Source organism: Dipodomys merriami, unplaced genomic scaffold (genome assembly GCF_024711535.1).
Source record: "Dipodomys merriami isolate MVZ:Mamm:240054 unplaced genomic scaffold, mDipMer1.0.p SCAF_36, whole genome shotgun sequence".
Taxonomy (NCBI): Eukaryota; Metazoa; Chordata; class Mammalia; order Rodentia; family Heteromyidae; genus Dipodomys; species Dipodomys merriami.
In genome coordinates this window covers 327023-354740 of record NW_027205159.1, presented here as the reverse complement: position 1 = coordinate 354740, position 27718 = coordinate 327023, and the positions used below count along the sequence as shown (strand labels likewise).

The 27718-nt window shown below is 36.6% G+C and overlaps 1 protein-coding gene across 1 annotated transcript in view; it reads left to right on the top strand.

The window, feature by feature from the left end:
* The window catches only part of Tmem131 (transmembrane protein 131), a 192035-nt gene that overhangs the window by 121288 nt on the left and 43029 nt on the right, over positions 1-27718 (top strand). The window contains exons 12-25 of the mRNA XM_069988476.1: positions 5462-5570; positions 9559-9667; positions 10446-10599; positions 10689-10859; positions 15527-15637; positions 15726-15860; positions 17461-17565; positions 19138-19224; positions 20028-20180; positions 20277-20352; positions 20683-20800; positions 24838-24976; positions 25264-25373; positions 26024-26090. Of these exons, the coding sequence (XP_069844577.1) occupies positions 5462-5570; positions 9559-9667; positions 10446-10599; positions 10689-10859; positions 15527-15637; positions 15726-15860; positions 17461-17565; positions 19138-19224; positions 20028-20180; positions 20277-20352; positions 20683-20800; positions 24838-24976; positions 25264-25373; positions 26024-26090 (1644 nt within the window). The remainder of the gene's footprint in view (positions 1-5461; positions 5571-9558; positions 9668-10445; positions 10600-10688; positions 10860-15526; positions 15638-15725; positions 15861-17460; positions 17566-19137; positions 19225-20027; positions 20181-20276; positions 20353-20682; positions 20801-24837; positions 24977-25263; positions 25374-26023; positions 26091-27718) is intronic.

Here is a 27718-nt window from a genome sequence, read left to right as displayed (position 1 = left end):
ATTTTTTTTTCAATTGCAGTTTTAAGATACACTATAAGTGAATCTTCTTGCCCTTATCATAGGTCAAGCACTAATGCTAGTTTCATTACATGCATTGCCTTGTTAAATACAACTCTAGGAGGCGCATATATCCTAGCTCTCTATATGGCGACACTGAGTCTGCTTTGTTTGCATTGGTCCTAGCTCTCTAAATAGAGAAGCTTAAAAAAGTGACATACTCAACAATAAATTTTTTTTAAAACTCCAAAGTTATAAGACGGTATATTTAAAAGTTAAAGATTAAGTCTTGAGAGGTAGAATGTATGTATGTGTGTGGTTCTGGGTTCAGTCCTCAGCAAAAGGTATAAAGGAGGGAAAGGAACAAGAGAGAGGAAATATATTGGTACTTAGCAATCAAGTCTTGAAGAACATATTATTTTTATAGCCAATATTTCTATTAAAATATAGAGCTGTAAGTCTATATATTTACATTTGTCCTTACATATGTATGTATTTTATTTAACACCCAAAGCCTATAAATTCTCCTTCAGGGGATTTAGTCTCTTTCTAAATACTATTGTCTTTCTCAATATAGGATTACTGATAGATAAGTACCTAACCTGGTAATGGACAGGTACCCATCTTCAAGCTATTCTGAAGTTGTCTAAGACAGAGCTGTAGGGGAATAGTTATTCTAACATTTATAGAACATTAATACTGTATTTGTACAGAATTACTTTGCCTGAGATATCTTAAAAAGAGTGTGTATAGCTGGGCGCTGGTGGCTCACGCCTGTAATCCTAGCTACTCAGGAGGCTGAGATCTGAGGATCGAGGTTCAAAGCCAGCCCGGGCAGGAGAGACCATGAGACTCCTATCTCCAATATACCACCAGAAAACCGGAAGTGGCGCTGTAGCTCAAGTGGTAGAGCGCTCGCCTTGAGCTGAAGAGCTGAGGGACAGCGCCCAGGCCCAGAGTTCAAGCCCCACAACCGACAAAAAAAAAAAAAAGAGTGTGTATAAAGTTTCCTTGCCAATAGATGAATAGGAATCAAAAAATTTACTTATTTTCTGGCAATTTCATCTTTATAACTGCTTTAATTTATGCACAAAATACAATTGTTATACACTAAAAGGATATTTTCCATGTTTGTTTTGTAAGTAGTTTTAATTTTTTTTTTGGATTCTTGACTCCCAATTGAGAGTCTCTGGGTGTTAGTTGAGTCTGAATATCCTGAGAAAAGGCTGAAACTGTATTTAGAACATAGTTGCAAGCTGCCTTTCCTGAGAATCTTGCCATAATTTTCCACTTGTTTTGTCTTGTTTTGTTTTGATCTTTTCTTCTTCATTGTACTGGGACTTAAGTTCACCCTGTCTTTCAGCTTTTTCACTCATGGCTAGCACTTATCACTTGAGCTATACCTCTACTTCTGGCTTTTTGCTGGGGTTTTTTTGGAGGATAAGAATCTTGAGAACTTGTGTGCCTAGGCTGGTTCCAAAACATGATTCTCAGATCTCAGCCTCCTGACTATCTATCTAGGATTACAAGCATGAGCCACCAGCACCCAGCTCTTGATTTTCTTTTTGAGACAGGGTCTCACTGTTTTGCCCAGACTGGTCTGGAACTTGTGATCTTCCTGTCTCAGCTTTCCAAGTGCTAGGATTGCAGGCTAGTGTGTTCTGCTGTGGCCAGCTCCAGTTCTTTATTATCTTTGAGTAAGCAATAGTTAAGTGACTAATACTAAGACAGGTTGCCTGTATAAATACATTTATTGCAAGGTAATGGTTTTGTAACATCTTAGATATTAAGCCAGCAGAATGAACCACTATTTAGGTATTTTGTTTTGCTTTGTTTTTGTTTCTTTAGAAAATGTGTGTTAACTGATTTAAGTTTATCTCTATTGATACTGAATAAGTAAATCAGACCACTTATATAAACCATACATTATCAATTAAATATTTGTTTGCTTCTAATGCAATATATTTTAAGATACTAACATTCAGTGTAAAATCCTCTGGTATGGAAAATCTTGAAGTAGTATATTTCATATAAGAAAAACATCTTTTTCACCATCTATTCTAAGTTCTTTCTATTTGAGCAAAAACATTTCTTAGTTATTTTTTTGCTTGGGTTTGTACAGGCTGATAACACTCAAAAAGTGCTATGGTAGTTACTGATAAACTGCCATTTCAATACCTCAGCATACTGGGATATGGTCAGGGTGCCATTGTTGCTGCCTTATATTCAGTACAACAAGGAAGGAAACAGGGACAGTATTTGTGAAGGTTTTTGGCTAACTTCAGATCTTTATAATAACTCTGATAAATCATGATCTCAAGATAAAAGTGACTAATATTTTTAAATACTTTGAGCCCTGGCTCAAAGTAGTAGAGCACTAGCCTTAGGAAAAAAGCTTAAGGACAGTGCCCAGGCCTGAGTTCAAGCCCCAACAACAACCTCCCCTCCCCCCCAAAAAAAAGGTTAACATTTAGCTGGGCGCTGGTGTCTCATGCCTGTAAACCTAGCTACTCAGGCAGGATGCTAAAATCTGAGGCTTGTGGTTCGAAGCCAGCTCAGGTAGGAAATGTCTATGAGACTCTTATCCAATAAACTGCTCACAAAAAGCCAAAAATGGCTCTGTAGCTCAAGTGGTAGAGCACTAGCCTTGAGTACAAAGAGGCTTAAGGACAGTGCCCAGACCCTGAGTTCAAGGCCCAGGACAAGCAAAAAACATCATCATCATTGAATCACAAAATTTTGTAAATAGGATCATCAAAAATCTACCTAGTCCCCTAGCATGTTTTTTACAGGTGCAAGAAATGAACCTGAGTGTGGACAGCTTACTCCTCCTTATACTTCTGTTAGTTCTGGCTTTTCATAGGTATTCTACACTGTTTTTCCTTCTCTTTGGAAAAAGTATTAATTTGTTATAATAGAATAATAAAAGCAAATGAGACTTTCTTACCTTTGTAGTTTAGTGTTACAATTCAAACAGATTTTTAGTTGTCAATAATAAACACACATACCCCTCAGAATGGAAAAAATATTTAAGTGGTTGCTAATAACAGCAAACATTGATAAGTGAAGATAGTGCTGTGAGCAAATCATTCAACTCCCAGCCTGTCTGAAATTCAATAGCCTATAAGAGGACATTCTCAAAGAAGAAAAACAAAGGCAGATGAAAGAGTGAAAATGCTGAGTCCAAGGCCGGCTACTTAGACTACTAACAGTTCCAACACAGGCATTAGCAAGGACTGTCTTTTACTTATTGCAGGCTTGTAAAGACTTGCTAGCAACTTAAGACTAACCCCAAAGCAAGGCTGAGGGAGTTGCCTTGACAGCACTTACAGTTACCGTAACAGTTAACCTCCTTTCACTGCAATGACAGACATAAGGCAAAAGGGACTGATCTTTTCTTCACATTCTTCTCAGGTGCTTATTGTGCCTTTAGGGGTCTGCCCTTTGATACTTAGTTGGGCAGATTTCTCTGTTGCACAAAGGATGGGTAGGAAGCCAGGATAAATTGCTGGACCTGACTGCTGTCCCTGTTAATCAGCATGCCTGATAAGTTTCACAGAACAGAACAGTGTGCTTTTCTACAAAGAATAACAGACTGACATCAAGTTTGTAAGGACCTTCTAAAATTTGACACATGCCTTAGAGTGTTGAGACCAAGGTTAAGACTCAAAATAAATTATAAAGGAAGTTTTTTTAACAAGATTCATATGCAGTACCACAATTTCATATTTGTGCAGTGGGACATCAAACAAAAGGACCCTGGATAAAGTCAGGAAATGTGGTTTCCAGTTCCACTCCTTGGAACACCATTCTCTATAGTGTAAGTTCCCTTCATTTGTACAATAGGGAAAGAGATTAACATCTTTGAAGTCCTTCCAATTTAATTTGCTGTTAATGAGAATAAAAATTAACCTTTTTTTTTTTTTTGGCGGTTGTGAGGCTTGAACTCTGGGCCTGGGCACTGTCCCTCAGCTCTTCAACTCAAGGTGTATGCTCTACCACTTGAGCCACAGTGCCACTTAAGGTTTTCTAGTGGTTTATTGGAGATAAGAGTCTCACGGATTGTTCTGCCCAGGCTGGCTTTGAACTGTGATCCTCAGATCTCAGCCTCCTGAGTAGCTAGGATTATAGGTGTGAGCCACCAGCACCCAGCTTTTTTTTTTTTTTTGGTCAGTTGTGGGGCCTGAACTCTGGGCCTGGGCACTGTCCCTCAGCTCTTCAGCTTAAGGCTTGCACTCTACCACTTGAGCCACAGTGCCACTTTCAGCTTTTTCTGCTTATGTGGTGCTGAGGAATTGAACCCAGGACCTCATACATGCAAGGCAGGCACTCTACCACTGAGCCACCTTCCTACTCTCTAACTATTTTTTAAATATTTGTTTTTCATTTTTGTGGGCTGGGGTTCAAATTCAGGGTTTCACACATGCTAGGCAAACTCTCTACCACTGAGTTACATTCCCAACCCTAGAATGTATTATTCCTTTATGTATGCTATAAAAATAAAGACCTTTTGTGGGATTTTTTTCTGTGATTTGAAGTTCCATTGTTTGAATGGAGTAAAGCAATCAAACCTCTTTCAAGTTAAACATCTCTATAATGTACCTCACTGCTCAGTTCCCTAACTAGTAATGTAGCCCTAGTCCTTAACAGCAGCATATCTCACCCACACAGTCAGGCCCTAGAGATGAAGAGACTATGCCACGAGGAACAAATTTTGCAAAATAGCCCTGTCCACACTGGGACACTCCTAGATGAATGTCATCCTTCACCTTTAGACAGCCTGGTATTATATTTGTGCTATGAATTTCTTCAAGAGGGACCACTTCTTAATTTATCCTCATGTCACCTTCTGTGTTATATGAATTACACATTCATTTGGGAAATAAATACCTTCTAAAAAATATTTTAAAGCCAAATATGGTGTCTGGGACATGTAATCCTAACTGTTTGGGAGGCAGAAATCAGGCCAGTTCAGCTCAGGCAAACAAACAAAAAAATGAGGTTGCCATGCTCCATCTTAACCAATGCTAGGTGCACACACATCATCCCAGTAATGTGAGGAAGCAAAATAGGAAGTTTAAAATCTAGGCAGAGCATAAAGCAAGACTCTATCTCAAATATAACCAACTCAAAAAGAGGATGACAGAGTAGCTCAAGTGATTGAGTGCCTGCCTAGTAAGCATGAGATCCTGAGCTCAAACCCTAGTGCCAACAAAACTTGAACCCAATTATATGTTTATCTTTAGGTTCTTCTATTCTCTCATCTGTCATACTTTTTCTCCCTGTACCCATCATTTTATTTCATAAAGATATAAAGAAATGACTTTGAAGTTTTACCCATTTCACATATTTCACTTAAAGCTATTATAAAAGTTAATTTTTGTTATTCTTTTCTAGTATACTTTATAGTATAGACAAATGCCTAATCAATTACACCAAATTAATGCTATTTTTTTCTTTGTAGAGTGTTCGACCTACACCACAAAATGATGCTATAACGGTACATTTTAAACCAATTACATTAAAAGCTTCTGAAAGTAAATACACCAAGGTTGCAAGCATTAGTTTTGATGGTAAGTATTTGCTTTTTTGTGTGTGTGCCAGTCCTGGGACTTGAACTCAGGCTTGGGCATAGTCCCTGAGCTTTTTAGCTCAAGGCTAGTGCTCTCCCACTTGAGCCACAGCTCTACTTGGAGCTTTTTTGGTGGTTAATTTGAAAATAAGAGTCCCATGGACTTCCTTCCCAGGCTGATTTTGAACCACAGTCCTCAGATATCAGCCTTCTGATTATAGCCATGAGCTACCAGCGCCTGCCTGTATTTACCTTTATTTTTCTTTAATATACTGATGTTATTTTGATAAGCTAAAAAACAGCTATGTTAACATATTAATAGATAAATCCAGACTCTTTAAGTCAGATTTCACATTAATGTTTTTCCCCATAAACCATCATAAACTCTTACTTGATTGACTCATGAAAGAAAAGACTAACTTCATAAAGCTAAAGCACTGTTAGAAGTTGGGAAAAAAGTATTAGTAATAGATAAACATTAACAAATACATTAGAGTTGGGGTATTTTTTGTAATCTAGTTAGGCCAGTTTACAAAATTATATATGTGTATGTGTATTGGCTATATATAAATTTGCAATATGTTCTAATTTGCCTTAACTATGAAGTATTAATTTTTGTAATTAAGAACTATTGTATTTAAATTTCAGAAGCATATTTATGTTTGCTGGCAAAAGTATCTGTAGCATTGTAATGTTTTTTATATATACTGACTTTTATATGGAAGACAGAAATTCCTTCTTAGCTATTATTTCAAATATGTATATTCTGTCATTTGAAATGTTAGCCCAGATTTTGTGTGTGTGTATATATGCCAATCCTGGCAGCACTCAACATGGGCTCTGTCTCTGAGCTTTTTTGCTCTAAGCTAGCACTCTACCTCTCCAACTATATCTGCACTTCCAGCTTCTTTGGGTAGTTAATTGGAGATAACAGTTTCACAAACTTTTTTACCTGGCTGTCTTTGAACCACAATCCCAAGTAGCTGGATTACAGATGCAAGCCTGTAATCCTGTAATCTGGAGTCCAGCTAATCCAAATTTTAACAGCCAGTTTTTATTCAGTTTTGCCTAGTTTCATGGAAACTTACTGAATTTGCTGTCACAGAATTTTTAAATAGTGACTTAGCAGCTGCTTAATTGTGTATAAATTATATTAAATGAGAACTAAAAGTCTGAATAGGGCCTTTCTCATAGGGATCCATGCAAGTGAGAAGCTGTGAAGTTGAAACTTCAGCTTTTCATAAAGCCATGTCTGCTCAGAACCCACATTTTGCAGCTCAGTCCCTGTGGTATAATGAGAATAATAGAACCCCTGTGGTGTTACTCCTCATCCCTGGAGAGTTCCAGAGGGGATCTGGAGCAGTGACACTGATCATTGCTGTGCTAGCCTTAGGACCAGCAAGAACTCCCAAGGAATCAAAATTAGATAGACAGTGCACTTTAATAATGCAGATGTCAAGAGTTAGTGTTATAGGGGGTGTTGAAGCTATAGTTACTTCCAAATGTGTGGTAAATAGACTCTATGCTGCTAAAGGACCACATTTGTGAAAATAATTGTCAGCATCAGCAGGGACATACAGAAGAGAAAGTGACTAAAAGTAATTCCTGAACCTGAGAATACTTAGGGTGACTCACCTTTTGAATTTTAAACCCAAGGAACAGGGTTCTATTCATTGGCCACACTTGTACAGTATAACTCTCCCATTCTTTAGAGTGCCAGGCTCTTCCCCTTTAGTTCCTTATTGGTACTGCAGCAAATATCTTCATTGTGATAAATATGGAATCATTAATGTGGGGGTTTTTTTGGATCTGAATCTAAAGTAAATCCTCCTCCCTTCTCCTCCCTTCCTCACACTAAATCTGATCTCACCAGAACCCACATATATTTTCTTAAATAAATATATCCCTCTTCTTTCTTCTCATTTCATCTCTCATCCTTTTTCTTCTTCTCCCCTTCTCCCCATCTCCAAGTAGCTAGAATTCTAGTAGTGAGCCACCTCACTCCAACTTAAAAGTGATTTTAATGTCATAGGGAAACACCTCCACTTTCCACTTCAGCTACTACCACTCCAGGGCCCAACAAAAAATACTTCTGAAATTGCTGTGAAAATCAGAAAGTGTGTTTTACTTTAGATTATACCTTATGTAAGTTAACTATGATGTTTTATCTAATAAGTATCTTCCTCATAAAAAAAAAAAAAAGGTGCTGGTAGCTCACCCCTATTATTCTAGCTACTCAGGAGGCTGAGATCTGAGGATCGTGGTTCGAAGCCAGCTGGGGCAGGAAAGTCCATGAGACTCTTATCTCCAATAAACTACTCAGAAAAAAGCCAGAAGTGGTGCTTTGGCAAGTAGTAGAGGGCTAGCCTTGAGTACAAAGAGTCTTGGGGACAGCATCCAGGCCCTGAGTTCAAGCCCCATGGCTGGCAAAAAAACAAAAAACAAAATCACTTGTTTTTTTAGCCGGTTTTCTGAGATTTTGTTTAACCAGTTCATGTGCTAAAATTTAACATGACATGCTACTGTAAAAGGTCTGAATTATGGCCCTTTTAATCAGCCTTATATTGAGACAAATTATGAAAACTTAAAAGTACCTAGAAATGGCTAGCAAGCAAAAAGAAATAAGAGGCTTAATGGGAAATTTAAAAACCTAGTTACCATGATCAAATACTAAGTGCCATACTCTTTCTTTGTTCTTTATTTTCCTGAAATGGATTACCCACATTTGCTAAACTCATATGTAAATTCTTCTCACAAATGCAAGTGTGCTTAAAAGGAGGATAAAAATGAAGAAGTTCTTTATTTGCTTTGAAAGGAAATGGATACCCTGGCTAGATCCACTGAATCAGTTTATATAATTCCAGGTGGGATTATTCAAAACTATGAAAACCTAAAGGTTTGCTTCCACAGTGAGGCAATGTATGATGATATGATCTGATTTCTTATTCACACTGCTCTTAGGCGTAGCTAAACTGAGAAATCAGAGCTCATTACCCTCGATCTCTGCATGCATCACACTACTTTATTGGTCTTAGGTAGCAAATCTTTGCTTATATGAGCAATGTTTTTTGTTTTTTGTTTTTTATTTTTATTGCTATACTGTCAACCAGTGGTTCTCAAGGGAAGGGCAGTTTTGCCTCTCGGGGGACATTTAGTAATGTCTAGAGACATTTTTGGTTGTCCTAGCCAGAGGAATGATATTAAGACCTAGAAAATAGAGGCTTTGTTGCTGTTACACATACTACAGTTCACAAGATAGCCCCTAAAACAAAGAATTAGACTGGACTAAAATGTCCATAGTTTTGAGGTTAAAAACCCACACTGGAGTTAAGTAAAGCTGTTCAACACATGTGGCTATAGAGAGTAACTTAGTACTATTTTTCTTAATGATTTTTTTTCAGTCCACAGAAGTCACTTATTTTCTAGTAGTTAAAAAAAAAAGTGCTGGGTGGCTCACACCTGTAATCCTAGCTACTCAGGAGGATGAGATCTGAGGACCACGGTTCAAAGCCAACCTGGGCAGAAAAGTCTGACATTCTTATCTCCAATAAATCACCAGAAAACTGGAAGTGGCGCAGTGGCTCAAGTGGTAGGGCACTAGCCTTGAGCTGAAGAGCTGAGGGACAATACCCAGGCCCAGAGTTCAAGCCCCATGACCAGCAAAAACGAAAAAAAAAAAAAAAAAAAAAAAAAAAAAGAAGAACAAGAAGAAAAAGAAGCCAGCCATTGGTGGCTCATACCTATAATCTTAGCTACTCAGGAAGCTAAGATCTGAGGATTACAGTTCCAAGGCAGTCTGGAAAGAAAAGTCTATAAGATTCTTATCTCCACTAAACTAACAGAAAAAAGCCAGAATTAGAGCTGTGGTTCAAGTAGTAGAGCACTAAGCCTTGAGCAAAATAAGCTTGGGCCCAAGCACTGAGTTCAAGCCTTAGGACTGGCACCCAAATAAATAAATAAATAAATAAAGACAGATTTTTTTTTTTCAGCTTCGAGGGCAAAAAAGCCATCTCAGTTTTCTGGGAAAATAACTGTTAAAGCAAAGGAAAAGACTTACTCTAAACTTGAAATACCGTATCAAGCAGAAGTCTTAGATGGGTGAGTTTCTTCTTCAAGTAAGCTTTATAAATTTTTTGCTAATTAGTGAATTCCATTTTCCTACTAAGTAACCTAGTAGGAAAAATCATACCCAAGTTCATCTAAACTTAAAGGATTCTTGATGAAAAGTACAACTGTAGCTGAAAGAAAAAATCCTGTATCTTGTTTATTTTTTACTTTCTTAGAAGAAAAAAGTAAGTGTGGTAGTATGACTTTTGTTGTAATTATTTATTCAAAAGTGAATCTGATACTTTTTTTGAAAATAATAAAGCACTTGAACCATTTCTTTCTATCCTTCTTTTGTAACATGTAAGTCTTTGTGGCTTGCTACTCAAGTATTTTGTGAGTTAAAAATATCAGTATTCCTTTATAAATTCATAAGCATGTCTAGAGTTATTCTTGTAAGTGGATAGTAACATGTAAATCATTTTCTGATTATACTTCAACCAGTGAATTTTATTGATATGCAAGTTGGTAGGTATATATTTTTACAAGGCTAGTTGCACTTTTATTGATAAACATGATAAGATTTTGGGTCATTGTTGATCCTGATTATTTGTTATATGTAGTTCATTGAAGAATAGTTCTTACTATTGCATTGCAGTATTTTGTAAGATATGTCTTGTTCTAAATTGTATAGTCACGTTACAATATTCTATAGTTCTAATATGATTATAATCCTTAAGGCTAAGTATAAATTATTCCAACAAAAGAACAGGTTTTACATTAACATGTGGAAATAAAAATTATTTATTTTGTTTTTGTTTTCTCTAAATAGTTATTTGGGATTTGATCATGCTGCAACATTATTTCACATCCGAGACAGTCCTGCTGATCCTGTGGAGAGGCCAATTTACCTTACTAACACTTTCAGCTTTGCGATCCTCATTCATGATGTGTTGCTACCAGAAGAGGCCAAAACAATGTTTAAAGTATGTCTAGGAATCCTCGTGTTTTTTATTTCACTGTTCTAACAACTAAATGATACTGACCCTTTTTTTTCTCCCCCCTCATTACCTAGGTTCACAACTTCAGCAAACCAGTCTTAATTCTTCCTAATGAATCAGGATACATTTTTACCCTGTTTTTTATGCCATCCACATCATCCATGCACATAGATAACAACATTTTACTTATTACCAATGCTTCTAAATTTCACTTACCAGTACGGGTGTACACAGGCTTTTTAGATGTAAGTATGCTTTTTCAAAAATTTTATTATAAAAATGCTGTACAGAGGGGTTATAGTTACATAAGTATGGTAATGAGTACATTTCTTGTCCAACATTGTTACCCACTCCTTTAATTTTCTCCCACTATCCCTTTCCTCCTCCATTACTGTCCCCCACCTCAAGTTGTAAAGTTCATATCCAACATAGTGTCTTGTGAGTATCATTTTTGCATTGGGTCATCCTTTGTCCTCAATTCACCATTTTGTTCTCCTTTCCTTTCCGAAATCAGATAAATGTACAAGACATAGGGTACCAGAATCAAAGACAGTGATTGCCAGGATAAACCAAAGGAAAAAGAAAAATGAAATAAAACAAAAAGAAAGAACTTGATACAGTACATTGATAACAACAAGGACAACAACCAAAAAAAAAAAAAAAAAGACATGTTGTTTCCATGTCTTGGAGTTCATTTTAATTACCATCATTTTATATGGTCATATGTACATAGCTATTGAGCTATTGTGATCATCTGCTAGGACTATCCTAGACATACACTTAATTATTACAAATGAGGGAGACCATGGAGCCTATGTTTCTTTGAGTCTGGCTTATTTCACTTAATATGACCTGTTCCAAGTCTTTCCATTTCCCTATGAATGGAGTGATGTCATTCTTTCTGATGGAAGCATAGAATTCCATTGTGTATATGTATACCATTTTTTCTTGACCCATTCATCTATTGAGGGGCATCTGGGTTGGTTCCATATCTTAGCTATGGTAAATAATGTTGCAATGAACAGAGTTGGGTTAGTAGCGTTAGGGTGGCCTTGCTTGTGATCATTTGGATAAATGCCCAGGAGTGGGATTGCTGGATCATAGGAGATGTTTAGTCATTTGAGGAACCTCCATACTGCTTTCCAGAGTGGTTGAAACAGCTTACATTCCCACCACAGCCCTGCTAGCATCTTTTATTGTTTTCTTGATAATGACCCTTCTAACTGGGGTGAGGTGGAATCTCAGTTTGGTTTTGATTTGTATTTCTTTAATGGCCAGAAATGTTGAACATTTCTTGATGTGTCTATTGGCCATTCTTTTTCTCCAGAGAAGTCTCTTTTTAATTCTTTAGCCCACTTACTAATGGGGTGGGGTGGAGGTTTCTTTCAGGATTTGTTGTTGGGAGTTTAACTTTTTGAGATCTAGGTATGCAACAGACAAAGGCTTGTCTTGTACAGCTAGTGAAGATCTTCTCCCAATCTGTGGGCTTTCTATTTATCTTGCTAGCTGTGTCCTTTGCCATGCAGAATCTCTGTAACTTAATGCAATCCCATTTATCTAGCCTTTGATTTGTTGTGTTTCTTTAGAAAGTTTTGACCTGTGCCGAGGAGCCCTAGCATATCCCCTATCCTTCTTGTAATATTTTCAGGGTCTCTGCTCTTACCTTGAGGTTTTGATTCTGGTGTAGGGTGATATATATGGATCTAACATTAGTTTTTATATGTATATAGCCAATTCTGTCAGCACCATTTGTTGAGGAGGCTCTTTCTTCCATCTGATAATTTTGGCTCCCTTATCAAAGATTAGGTCTGTGGAATAATGTCTGGGTCTTCAATTCTATTCTATTGGTCCTCAGACCTGTTCCTGTGCCAGTATCAAGCTGTTTTTATAACTACAGCTTTATAATAGAGTTTAAAGTTTGGTGTTGATATTCCTCTAACACTGTTCTTCCTGCTAAGGATTTTTTTTTTTTTTTTTTTTTTTTTTTTGCTATTCAAGGTCTTCTATTGTTCCATAAGAATTTTTGGATTGCTTCTTCTATTTCATTAAAGAATGTTTTTGGGATATTGATAGGTATCACATTGAATTTGTGGTACTATCTACCTTTAAAATGTGAACTCCTAACCATCTTTTCTGTTCTCAGATATTGTTAGGTAATTGTATAGCATTCTCTTAAGCTCTCACAAAGTAAGCTAAATTCCTTCCTTGTCAGTTTTTCAAGATACAGTAACTACCTCCTTATTATCAGAGGACATATATAAGTCCCCCCAATGAGTATCCATGTTGTCTGAGAGTGTTTGGCTCCAGAATCCACTGTAGTTGTCACAATTTGTGGATGCATAAGTCTTGTTTATTAAATAATACAATATTTGTATGTAGTCAGTGAATTCTATGGATGTGAAACCCACAGATAAGGAGAGCCAACTATACATAATTTTTTTTCTGTGGTTAGCAATGATTGTTTAATATATAAATTAAGCACAATAAGATATAGATTAACAGGCTTAGAATATTGCTTAGTGGTAGAGTGCTTGCCTAGTATGCATGAAGCCTTGGGTTCAGTTCCTCAGTACAACATAAACAGAAAAGGCAGAAGTGGCACTGTGGCTCAAGTGGTTAGAGTGGTAGCCTTGAGCAAAAGAAAAGCTCAGAGACAGTGCCCAGGCCTTGAATTCAAGCTCCAGGACTGGCACCCAAAAAAAAAAGAAATTAAGAATAAATAATAAACTAGGATTTATAACAATATATTGTAATTAAATTATTATTGCTTTTTCACTTAAATACTTTTTTTTGCTGGTCCTGGAGCTTGAAATTCAGGGCCTGTCCCTGAGCTTCTCTGTGCTCAAAGCTAGTGCTCTACCACTTGAGCTTCAGCACTTTTGGCTTTTTCTGAGTAGTTTAAGAGTCTCATGGACTTTCCTGCCCAAGCTGGCTTCAAAGCATGAGCCTCAGATTACAGAACTCAGATCTCAGCCTCCTCAATAGCCAGGATTACAGGCATGAGCCACTGGCATTCAGCTTAAGGAAATACTTTATGGTTTCTCTTTTTCATATTTGAATTGCTAGAAACACTGCAAAATAAGAGTTTCTTAAACACAGGTACAGTAACACAACAACAGGCAAATAGCTCGAATAGCTAGTAACTGACAAATGAATAGTATGTATAGCACAGAAATGTTGGAGAAAGGAATAATTCACATCCCAAACCAGGATAACACAAGATTTTGTTGCACTATGCAGAATGGCATGCACTTGGAAACCTGATGAATTGTTTACTTGTGGAATTTTCCTTCTTAGTATATTTCAGCTGTCATTGATTCATCTCTCCTTATAATACAGTTACTTCCTCTAGTTACAAACTCCATTTAAGTGTTTCTCACATTCTGCTTTCTCTTGGTTTTGCTTTTGAATTGTTGCAATGATGGGAAATCTAAAAAAAAAAAAAAAAACTAAATGGAATAAATAATAGAAAAAAGATGCATAAGGAAGGTTAAAGAGGCAATTTTGTAGGGAAGAAATGACCAAAGTCAGGAAGTACCAAACAACAACCAATGAAAAATGGAAGTAAGGATTAAGCAAGTATATACATTAGGAAAGAGTTATGCAAATACAATACAGAAGGAAGAATAAATGTCCTCCTAGTATGGAAAAATGAACCAGGGGAAAAAAATCTGGATGTTATGAGGGCAAACAATGAAACAACTTCAGATAAGGCATAAAGCTATTGGGAAAGTTTAAAGGTATGATAGGACATATGTAATGCTCCAGCAAGTCAACATCAATTAGTATCATTGTTAGAGTAAATTAGACTTTGCCAGAAAACCATGCAGACATCCAGGTACAAAAAAACAAAGAAAAGTTATATTGCCAGCAAAGGGACCGGAAAGACCCCTTCTCACAAGAGAGGAGTGAGAAAGTGCAGGCTATTGTCTGAGGTGACCTATATAACCTACTGGAGCTACGAGGGGCTAGGAGGCGGAGACCCGAGTGTGAACACGTGGACCAGGGGCTTCATCATGGCAGACTAGGATTTATGGCTGCTGCACCAGTAGTAAGGGGCCCTGTAGCTGCCCAGACCTGAAGGTCACTCTAAGGGGCTCTTGCTGCCTTATATGGTGGTAGCTGCCTCAGAGAAGTGCCATCTCAAGGTAGAGGGGGTTGGAGGCTGATTATTTACTGCCTTTACTAAATGAGCCTAGTGTTGCCTAGGAAGGGAGCATGCCAAGCTGTGGAAGGGGGGAAGTAGCATAGTAAGCTTTGGGAAGGGGGCTCATTGGCCTAACAATCATAGAATTGAAGGGAGTCTAATTATTATCCCAGTCCTTCATATTTTGTTTCATAATTCATATGTGAGTGTCCACTGAGACCACAGGTTTTTGTTTTTGTTTTTTTGCTTAATCACCAGGGGTTCCATGTAATCTTTCCCAGTATTTAGCCTCTTTCTTTTGTGTAACTTCAGAGGAGAAGTGGCTGCTTTGTTGAGAAGCAGTTTCCATTCCTAGTTGGTCAGAAGATTGTATTAGTACAAAGTTCTTAATTGTGTTTTATCTCTGTATGTATTTATACATTAAATGTAGAAATTGCGAGCTCCAGTGGCTCATGCCTATAAGATAGCTACTCATAAAGCTGAGATTTGAGGATCTTGGTTTGAAGCCAACACTGGCAGAAAAGTGAGACTTTCATCTCCAGTTAACCACAAAAAGACAGAAGTGAAGCTGTGGCTCAAGTGGTCAAACACTGGCCTTGAGCACAAAAGCTCAAGGACAGTGCCCAGGCCCAGAGTTCAAGCCCCAGGTCTGGCAAAAAAAAAAAAAGTAAAAACTCTAATCTTACTATAATCACTTCCTTTTGATAACATGCTATAACACAAAGATAGCTGTATATTTAATTCAGTTCCTTTATCTCATTCTAGTACTTTGTGTTACCTCCCAAAATAGAAGAACGTTTCATAGATTTTGGAGTACTGAGTGCTACAGAAGCAAGTAACATTTTATTTGCGATTATAAACAGCAATCCAATTGAGGTAAAAAAAATTGTTTTTATTCTAAATTACACTTAAGGGTTTTATACTTGTGTTGTGATAATCACTTCCATGTTTTCTCTTTTTATAGTTGGCTATAAAAAGTTGGCATATCATAGGAGATGGTTTATCAATAGAACTTATAGCTACAGAAAGAGGCAATAGAACTACAATAATTTCAAGCCTTCCAGAGTTGGAAAAATCTTCCTTATCCGACCAGTCATCAGTAAGTACGCTTTCTTACTGTTAACTGATAATAATATGGATGCCTAAAACTAAAAGTTAGTGACAATGAGATGTACAAAACACTATGTTGAAAATGAACTTTACAACTTCAGGAGTGGGGGAGTAGGTAGTTGTGGAGCTGGGAAGGAAGGGATGGTAGGGGAAAACAAAGGAGGCAGCAATGCTCAATAGGAAATGTACTCATTACCTTGCTCATGTAACTGTAACCCATCTGTACAGCATTTGTACAATAAAAAACATACAAAAAAAAAAGTTAGTGAGACCATCATCTTAACAAATAAGCAGGACACAATGGCACACATCTGTGATCCCATCTACTTAGGAGGTACAGGTAAAAGGATCAAAGACCACCCAGGCACAAACATCAGATCTTACCTGATAAATAACTAAGGGCATAGCTCACTACCTGCATAGTAAGCCCAAGTCCCTAAGTTCAAGACCCTAGTACCATCAAAGTAAAAAAAAAAAAAAGAATGGATGTCTAAACTGCAAATAAAAGACCATTACTGTGTTGCATACTTTAATATGTTATGTAATTCTTAATAACATTGGTTATGAGATATTGAAAGGACTTTACAGATAATCTACATCAGCCCTCTGAACTCCGATAGGGTTGGTCAACCTTATTGTAACAAGTTGCATGGGAAGCAAAATGTCATTATCTTTATGTAACACGGTATCATTACAGGAGAAATTCCCATAGGTACTAAATAACCCTTGTGTGTACCGAGAAAACAAAAGTTCCCTGAATATTTGGAAGAATGTTTTTCAATCAGTCAATTGTGTGAAAACGGTCTTGAAGGTTTTCTGTATTAACAAGAAGAAAGTATCAAACATGGAAGCAAAAATTGGTCCCTGTATACTTTTACTCTGATAAACATACATAATTTGATACTAAGAACACTAAAGAAGAAAAGCAGCTCACTCTCTTCCCTCATCACTATAGAAAAAAAGGAACTCATAGAGTGGAGACCTGCTGATAAAAGAATTATTAGGACTACCTCCTGTCAAATATATCTCATCTTTAGGTTAGAATAGAAGTTCTTGGAAGTAATGTTACAAAAAGGAAAGTGCATGTTCTTATGTTTATTTGTCCTTTGTTAAAAACTGTGCTTCCATGGAATGTCACAATTTGAGGTTTTTAATATGACAAACCTTAACATAAATAAAGCCAGTTAAACAACATTAGAGTTACCATGAGAATCTGAAGCAGAAATAACTGTGTATGTACTTGTCACTAATGTGACTTAGCTGGTGAGCTCTTCAGCCTTCACTTACTTTGGTCACACAGAAAAGGGAAAGTCAAATCAGGAGCTCTGCTGGCAAGAGGCCCACACCTCTCCTGACTTGACAGGTGGCAATCTGACTGCTCCTTCTGAAGCCAGTATTCTGTGTGGAACATGGTGTAATTATCAAGGAATGGATATTACTTTAGATGTTTATACATGATGTAGTGTTTCAGTTTCATACTAGCATATATTAAGATTTAGAAAGTAGTTCTATCATTCTAGCCTTCCTTTTCACTTTTATAGGAAACTTAAACTTTCAGAGATAATGAATGTTACTTCTACTACATACAGGTAATACTAGCATCAGGATATTTTGCAGTATTTAGAGTCAAACTTAATGCAAAAAAACTAGAAGGGATTCATGATGGAGCCATACAGATCACCACAGACTATGAGGTAAGGGCCTTACTGGGGGTCTGAACAATTCAGTCCTTTTTATATTTTTGTTCATTTCAACTGATACATAAGAACTGTAAATATTTCTAGAGCCCCTTATTTTTACAGGAAACAGATCTAAATATACTCATTTCATATCCTGAAAACTGAACTTCTGAGTCATTTTTGGAAGATTGATGTGATTTTTTTTCTGATAAAACTGAAACTTCTAAATAAAAATACTACCTTAGAAAAATGCCCTTAGTGCATTCAGAATTACTCTGTTAGAACCTCACCAGATGGTTACAACCTCTTACAGGACTTTAGAGTTACATGTCTACAATTCTTCCTGTCGTCATAATTGTCCTGTTTGACAATTTTAAAAAAAGAGGGCAAAGTAGGAAAACCATTCTTTAACTTGAATTCTCAGAGTTGATAATTATAGGAGTCATTTTAAGTCAAAGCGCAAACAAATCATTGAGCTCCTTTTTATAATAGACTCTTTCTTGAGTTTACATCCTTAGGTTTGAATGGTTGTATTTCTCTTTTATGGATTTATTTCTACAATATAAACATTTTTAATTTAACATTTAAAAGCATTTTGGGAAGAGAGGTAAATTCAACAAGTTGCTGTCTTTATCCCCCTACATATTTAATATGCACAACCTCCTCATGAAAGAAATCTAACTGCAGAATAAACAGAACTTTTCATTTAATAGGTAATTCATTGGTAATGTGTCAATTAAGTCCAAAAGAGAGGAATTCATACTTTCTATTCATTCAGATGTAGAAGTAAGCCAGACAAGAATGACTGGCACCTGAAATCCTAGCAACCCAGAGGCTGAGATTTGGAGGATCAAAGTTTAAACTAGCCTGTGCAGAAAAGTCTGTGACCTAATCTATAAAAATAACAGGCAAACAGGCAAACTGGTCTGAAGACCCAGAAGTAGAGTACCAGTCAAGCAAATAAGCCAAGCAAACTTGAGGTCCTGAATTCAAATCCCTGTATCACCAGAAATAAAAAGAAATTATAAAATTACATTTCAAAGTTAAGACAGATTTTTGTTGCATGGATGAAGTAAGAATAAATATCCTCTAGTATCACTTCATTTCTAACTCATTTGTAATGGATTGTTAATTGAGATTTCAACTCCAGAATGTTCAACTTTTAAAAAAATTGAGTTGATATCTATTTCTGTGTACAAAAAAATAGAGAGCTATATATAGATAGAAACTGCTGAAGTTTTACATCATTTCAGGAGTATAATTTTCTTTTTGAAATTAACCTACAAAATAGCTATATTTTTAAAATCTATCTGCATTTTCCCATTATTTAGTCTTATTAAGTATGTTTTCAATGAATGACTGAATGGTACATGGAAATTTATTGTATTTCAATATATTTTATGGAAACATTGAACAGTTTATTAAATAGTACTCAGGGCAATTTTAATATTGGTTTTGAATTGGTCATTGCCAGTTCAGGTCCCAAAATGAGCTTTATTTTTCAATCCCTAGAATAATGTAGTAATTGTTAAGCTCATTATCAGACTTAAACACTGACAAATGGTGGTCTGTCTTTTCACTTTACAGATCCTAACTATTCCTGTGAAGGCTGTGATTGCAGTGGGCTCTCTAACCTGTTTCCCTAAGCATATGGTTCTTCCCTCTGCTTTTCCAGTAAGACACTTAATTTATAGACTTTCTTGTTAAGTTTGCCTTTGCCTCTGCATTTCTAGAATTCAACAGGAAATTCAGTTTTTCTTTCTTAATCATTTATTATAAAATAATGTATTGGACTAGCTCTTTTAGAAGACATTAAGAGGAATAAGAAAATCCCCCTTCCTGCTGGGTGCCTGTGGCTCATACCTGTAATCCTGACTACTCAAGAAGTTGAGATCTGAGGATTGCAGTTTGAAGCCAGCCCAGGCAGGAAAGCCTGAGAGACTCTTATCTATAATTAAATTACCAAAAGCCAAAAATGTAACTGTGGCTAAAATTATAGAGTACCAGCCTGGCGTGAAAATATAAGGGACAGTGCCAGATCCTGAGTTCAAGCTCTAGTACAAGCACAAAAAAAGAAACAAACAAACATACACACCCTTCTTCAAAAGTTTTACTGTCTAGAATGGGAAATGGACTCAGAGATGTAAAAACAATCTCTCTTATGTAACCTGTGAGAGACAACATAATAGATTAGAAGAATCAAAACATTGAAAAAGTACATACAGTAAAACCTAAATTCAAGGTAGCTCTTTAAAAATACACATTTTGAATTACAATATATCTCCATCAATTTTAGTTTGTTCTTAAGTAAACTTTCACCTTCCTGCCATTCTACTTTGCTCTGATTATATATTGAACTCTTGACTTCATTGTTTTTTTAAAAAAATAATGATCTCTTTATTTTCTGCATAATAACTATGTGATCTTAAGAAAATTTAACCATATGTGACTGAGTTTGTTTGTTTGTTTTCCTTCAGGGGAAAATAGTTCATCAAAGTTTAAATATTATGAATTCCTTCTCACAGAAGGTAAAGATACAGCAAATAAAATCTTTATCAGAAGATGTGCGATTTTACTACAAACGATTACGGGGTAATAGAGAAGACTTGGAACCAGGAAAAAAGTCAAAGGTTTGAAATGTATTTGAGAAATCATACCCATTAACAGCTTGTTATTGTGTCTTTCTGTGGATTAGGGATTCATAGTTCTCCTGTGTCTCTTTATAGATTGCAAATATTTATTTTGATCCTGGGCTACAGTGTGGGGATCATTGCTATATTGGTTTGCCATTTCTATCCAAAAGTGAGTATCTTGCTCTCCCTGATTCCTCATTGCCCACAAAATACTCTTTTTTCCCTTTTAATTATTTTTTTGATAGTGTCTCACATTTTTACAATCAACCTTGGACTGTGATCCTCTCACCTAATACTTCCCATGTAACTGGGATTATAGGCATATACAGTACCAACACACCCAAGCTCCCAAAATATTTATTTAATTAAAGGCTGTCATTGTTAAAGTCCTTGTATCTGGGTACTGTAGAAGTTATTTGAAGGAAAATTGCAAAGTAGATAATAGGTATACAACTATATCCACTATAAGTGTGTCATTACTTGTGTTTCCTTGTTTTAGCTGAACCCAAAGTACAGCCCGGGGTGGCTATGCAGGAAGATATGTGGGAGGCTGACTGGGATTCTCATCAAAGCTTATTCAAAGCATGGATGGCAATAAAGGAAAATTCAGGTCATAGGTAAGTGCTTTATTTAGTATAAATCTTCACAGATTTGAAATATCCCAGTTGATCTTGCATTCTAAATGTCACTGTACTTGTATATTAATTACTTTACAGCTGAGAAACTAGGCCTAATAAAGGAAATGGAAATCAGAATAACACTGAGATTTCACCTCACCCAGTTAGAATGGCCATTACCAAGAATACAAATAACAGATGCTGGCATGGATATAGGTTAAAAAGGAGCCCTAATACACTGTTGGCGTGACTGTAAACTTATTCAACCTTTCTGTAAAACAGTATGGAGGCATCTCAAAAAAGTAAATATAGAACTACCATATGATCCAGTAATGCCACTCTTGGGCAGTTATCCAAAAGAGTACAATCTAGGATATAGTAAACTACCAGCACAACCATATTTATTGCAACATTTTTCACCATAGCCAAGATAGGGAATCTGCCCAGCTGTCCCTCAATGGACAAATGAATCAAGAGAATGTGGTATATATACCCAGTGGAATTTTATTCATCCATTAGAAAGAATAATATTGCATCATTTGCAATGAAATGGGAGAACCTGGAAAAAATTATGTTAAGTGAGTCAGGCCTAGAGAGACAAAGGTTGAAAGTTTTCTCTCATATGTGGAAGTCAGAATTAGTTTATAAAAATATAAATAAAGAGCCAGGTGCCGGTGGCTCATGCCTTAATCCTGCCTACTCAGGAGGCTGAGATCTGAGGATCACAGTTCAAAGCCAGCCCAGACAAGAAAGTCTGTGAGACTCTTATCTCCAATAAACCACCAGAAACACAGAAGTTGTGCTCTGGCTTAAGTGGTAGAGCACTAGCAAGTAAATACTTTGGGTGGTATGCAAATGTATTAACTGAAATACAATAGATTTAGGGGAGCTCAAGCAATATAATCCTTTAGAAAGGTTAAATCGTAGTTCAACAAGATAAACACCAAAAAAACAGGTCTTTAATAGGTTTATAGGAAAGGGAAGGGGGAGTAGAAGAATGAAGAGAAGGTAGAGAATGTACAGTCAAAAATTCAGTGTATATCCTACAAAATTAAGAAAAATGAGGGAAGGGTGACTTGAAAGGAATGGGTAAGAATGTTGAAAGGAGTGATATTGATCAAGATGCATCATAGTCATAAGCTTTTGTTGAATGGCAAATCCTTTATACAGCTCCTTAAAAATAACACAAATATATATATATGATTTTTTAAAAAGAAAATAGGTCTAATCTTCAGAGAGTTATTAGCGACATATCTTAAATTATCAATATCATTGTATGTTATTTAGAAAGGTATACACTACCCATTTTTCTCTTTTCTCCACTCCTTACGGTACTTTTCTATAAAATCAAACAGGGCTTTTTGTTGCCAGTCCTGAGTTTTGAATTCTGGGCCTGAATACTGTCCCTGAACTTTTCTGCTCTACCACTTAAGCTACAGCTCCACTTCTGTCTTTTTATGGTTAATTGGAGATAGAGTTTCACTGACTTTCCTACCCAGGCTGGCTTTAAACTGCGATCCTCAGATCTTAGCCTGCGTATCCAGGATTACAGTGTCTTACCAAAGACATTACTTGAAGTTGTCTTTCTGTAGCTTAACTACAGAGTTCATCTTAGATATATCCCTTGCATGAGAAAAGCTTTTACTTGACACTGACCTCTGAAAGGCAAGCTTCATTTACTCCACAGCTGGAGACCCAAGTGTCTTGTCTCTTGTGGAAAGTCCTCCTCCTGTCTGAAAGTTCTGGCTGTGGCAAGCCATATAGGGCCCTTCAAATGGCTCTCCATTGTGTTTTTAGCATGTAGAAAATGTACTAATAGCAAAGCAGTACACCTGTATTCAATACTTACTTGGTACTATAGGAAGCTGTTCATATACTTCAGAAAAATATTTGTCTAGAAAAAGTGGCAATATTGCATAAAATATTACATAAAAGGTTCTCAGCTGCAAAATTTGAAATATATTTGTCAGAATTTATATATTCTAGCTTAAATCACTAAAAATTCTCAAACCATTGTAGTTGAACCCAAGAGTTTGTTTTACCTATCTACTATGAAACATTTTCTTTTTTTTTTTTTTTTTTGGGTCCGGTCATGGGGCCTGAACTCTGGGCCTGGGCGCTGTCCCTCAGCTCTTCAGCTCAAGGCTAGCGCTCTACCACTTGAGCCACAGCGCCACTTCCGGCTTTTTTCTTTTTGCTTATGTGGTGCTGAGGAATCGAACCCAGGGCCTCGAGCATGCAAGGCAAGAACTCTACCACTGAGCCACCTTCCCAACCCTATGAAACATTTTCTTAAGGCAAAAGAAAGCTAAGCCCCAAAAACTAAGCTTTTTAAATGATTAAAATAAATATACAGATACTTCTAGCCTTGAAAAGAGATCACTGATTAAAACACTGCTTTGTGTCCTGTGTTTCCACAGTACACACTAAAAAGTAGAGGCAGTCTCCCAAGTTTTAATATATAGTTAACAATGAGGGGCTGGGAAGGTGGCTCAGTGGTAGAGCACTTGCCTTGCATGCATGAGGCCCTGGGTTCGATTCCTTAGCACCACATAAGCAAAAAGAAAAAGCCAGAAGTGGCGCTGGGGCTCAAGTGGTAGAGCGCTAGCCTTGAGCTGAAGAGCTGAGGGACAGTGCCCAGGCCCAGAGTTCAAGCCCCACGACCGGACCCCTCCCCCCCAAAAAAAAGAAGGAGTAACTCACAGTGCTGCCCTAGGCTCAGCAACCAGGGAGCCTCTTTACCTACCACCAAACACCTACCCAACATCCCACTGCCAAACCTAGGTTCTGGCTCCCTATGCCACTATCGTAGTGAATGTAATGTTTTCCTTGCCTTTGTATTATCTTGTCAATGTGCATGTTACAGGGAAGTTTTTCTGCTAGTCTTAACAAAGCCTCTACTCTTGCCATTCATTAAACTGATTTATTACTTTAAGTGGACTTTGGTATTTGATCCTTAGCCTCATTTATAAATGTGTTCTGAGTCTTAAACAACTAGCTTATCAACACTTGGAAGTATGGAAATAAATGAAATCCACAATATTAATGAAACTTTCATTTGTCTCAAACCTTCTTGTTTTACTTTTTTTAGCTGATATCTTTGTTGCACATGAGGATTTTGTTTAGGTTTTATATCAAAGAAGGAAATCCCTATGCCAGGCAGGGCATTGCCTTTTAATAGTTCTACTGAAAATACTCTTGGCACCCTGCTGTGGGTAGCTAGATCTTTACCCTAGTCATGTAAGATCCTTTAGTTCCGTACAGTATCGTGTTATCTGCATATTATCTTGCCTTTTCTTTTTTTTCTCTTTTTTATTGTCAAGGTAATGTACAGAGGGGTTTCAGTTACATAAGTAAGGTAATGAGTACATTTCTTATCAACCTTGTTACCCTTTCCCTCAATTTTCTCCTACTTTCCTTACCCCTACCTCCCCAAGTTGTTTATCTTGCCTTTTCTAAATATTACATCTAATACAATCCAGACTTTCTTATGGAATTTATACTTTAAATTTTTTTCAAGACTTATAAGATTGCACTAATGCTATTAAAACTATTCAAATTTGTCCTCCTTTACAAAAACAACTCAGGTCTGCTTGGGAGGCAGAGATGTGGGATTACATGTAGTCCAAGGCCAGCCTAGGCAAAAAGAAGTTCAAGTGATTCTGTCTCAACCAATGTCCAAGTCCAGTAGTGCCTACCCATAATCCCTATTGACACAGAAAAGCACAAGTAAAAGGCATGAAGGCTCTAACTTGGAAATAACCAACACAAAAAGATGTTGAGCTAGTTCAGGTGGTAGGTCATCTACATAGCAAGCATGAGCTCTGAGTTCAAAAAAAAGTTAGCAATTCTTTTTGACAAAATAATGGCATCATCTAGTAAAATCATTAGTAAAATAACGAGTCTGAATAAACTGTTGCATTTTTTTTCAGGGCCAGAATAAACTTTCTTAAATATACAAGTTTGGTAAAATTTCTTGTGTTTGCAAAGCTCAAATATTTCATTTTGATACAGTTTCTTACAAATTGTTTTTCTAGGTTGAGTGCTATATTTGAAGTAAATACAGACCTTCAAAAAAATATAGTATCAAAAATCACTGCTGAGCTATCCTGGCCTTCCATTCTTGACTCATCCCGGTTCTTGAAGTTCCCACTCACTAATACAAACTGCTCTTCAGTAAGTATTCAAAGTAATGTTTGGTTTTAAAAATATAGGATTATCACAATCAAAAAAAAAAAAAAAAAGAACCTTGGGGAAGGGAGGGAGGGAGGGGATGGTAGGGGGAAAACAATGGAGGGGGTAACAATGTTCAAGAGGAAGTGTACTCATTACCTCACTCATGTAACTGTAACCCTCTGTATAGTATCTTTACAATAAAAAAAATTAAAAAAATATATAGGATTATAAAGGAGTTACTTTTAACTCTAAAAATCTTTACCTTTTGTATTGCTGCATTGTTTAAGGAAGAAGAGATTACCTTAGAAAACCCTGCAGATGTTCCTGTCTATGTTCAGTTTATTCCTCTGGCTTTATATTCCAACCCTTCAGTCTTTGTAGATAAGTTAGTCTCAAGGTAAGCATTACTTTAGTTAATCAAAATTATTCTCCATAGTTTTGATTACACATTTAAAGCTTTATTGTAGGTAATATAGTAATCGATGTTTTTAATATAGATTCTGAATCTGTAAAGTTGCTTTAAAGGTACTGAGGAAAACAGCTGTTTCTGCATTAAAGCATTTAGAAAAGGTTCAATTTAAGGCAGTGTGGAACTCCCTCCTAACAAATTTTTTTTAAGTGTCTGAGAATGTTCCAGTATTTTCATTTATAAAAATAAGTAAAAAATGGGGCTGGGAAGGTGGCTCAGTGGTAGAGTGTTTGCCTTGCATGCATGAGGCCCTGTGTTCAATTCTTCAGCACCATATAAGCAGAAAAAGCTGGAAGTGATGCTGTGGCTTAAGTAGAACGCTAGTCTTGAGCTGAAGAGTGAAGGTACAGTTGCCAGGCCCAGAGTTCAGGCCCCATAACTGACACAAAAAAAAGGCAAACAAGATACTAATTATAGACTGTGGTCCTTAATATTTTAAAGATTATCAATGTTACATTGTTGATTCCCAAACCTTCCAAAAGCTAATTTATAAGTAAAGCATAAACTTGACCAATATTCCATAATCCCTTTAATTATAATGTTGTTAATGAAGACATGCGTACTTTTTTTTATTTCAGGTTTAACTTGAGTAAGGTGGCAAAGATAGATTTGAGAACACTAGAATTCCAAGTCTACAGAAACACTGTAAGTATTAAAGTTTCATAGTATTTTGTAATATGACTGCAGAAAATGTGAAGGAAACCTATGGACTGCCCTTATAAATTTGGTTGAAGGGCAAGTTACTGAACTAGGTGAAACAATCCAGTAATTGAAAGGCAAATAGAGAAAAGTGGGTGGGATTTAAATCAAGGCAGGGCATACTAAGATGGTTGCTCTTGGTTGGTGTGAAACACTAAATCCTTGGAGGTTTGTCTTAACTACCTGACATCATAAGTGAAGTTTAAACCTCAAAATATTGAATTTAGTTCTTTAATTTCTTTCTTTATGCTTTTAGTAGAATTGTAAGCTCCATCAATATGAGGTCTGTACTGGCTGTTTTCATAGTTGGTGTGGCCTTATACTTGGTTTTTACTCAGTAGATAATCTTGCACTAAATTAACGCATAGGCTGAATTGTTCTAAGAACTAAACTGTTTCCTATCATTCAGGCTGAGCAACTTCTAATCACTGTTGTGTAAGGCCTTGATGAGAAGAGTGTGGATAAGTCAGGAAGTTACAGCTAGGAACTAAAGCCCCTGAAGACTAGCAAGGGTTTTTTGGCCTCCCTGCCTTTTCTGCTCAGAGCCCAATTCAAATCTGTTTTTCTCAGATTCCAGAACAGTGATCCTTACCATTGCACCACAGGATCATTGCTGCTGAGGTGTTGCTTATTAGGTCTTGAGATATTGTGGTGTTTTCTATAGTTTCATGTTGTAATGGATGGAACACTAGGCTGAAGTTGAGAGTTCTGAATTCTAGTCTCAGGCCTTTTCTCTTGTGCCTGCTTTTCCCATCCATAAAATGCAAAGGTAACAAACTATTATTGGAGGTTATTAAGAAGGCTCGCTGGGCACCAGTGGCTCATGCCTATAATCCTAGCTACTCAGGAGGCTGAGATCTGAGGATCACAGTTCAAGCCAGCCTGGACAGGAAAGTCCATGAGACTCTTATCTCCAGTTAACCACCAGAAAACCAGAAGTGGGGTTGTGGCTCAAGTAGTAGAGTACTAGCCTTAAGCTGAAGAACACAGGGACAGCGACCAAGCTTAGAGTTCAAGCCTGACAACCAACCAAAAGAAAAGGCTCAACCATAATTTCATTTCCTCTATTTTTATAAGCTAGTGCTTGCTTTTTTTTTCTCATATGAGTAGTGTTTGTAAAGTACAATGCACTGAACTAGGCAGTAGATAGGAAAAAGAATGACTTTTAGTCCCTGCAGACTAGCTAGGAATGTATTCTAAATAAGAAATTCTAGGGGAGGTCCTAAGATGAGAATAGTGTAAAGTCTATGCCAGTTTTCAACTGTGTTATAGAACTGTGGTTCTCAAAATATTTGTTTTTAAGGACTCCCTTACAGTCTTGAAATTATTAAGGAGCCAAGAGAGGATTTTTTTTCTATATCGATTACATCTATTATTGATATTTTATCATACTGGAAATGAAAACTAAGATGTTTAAAATGCTGATTTCATTCATTTAAATTAATAAATCTTTTATCTTTAACATAGATACATAAAATGAAAACTAGCTATATTTTTTAAAGACTTCCATTTTCAAGAATGAATTGCTTTACAGTTTTGCAAATATCTCTAATGGTTCCATTAAGTAATTAGGC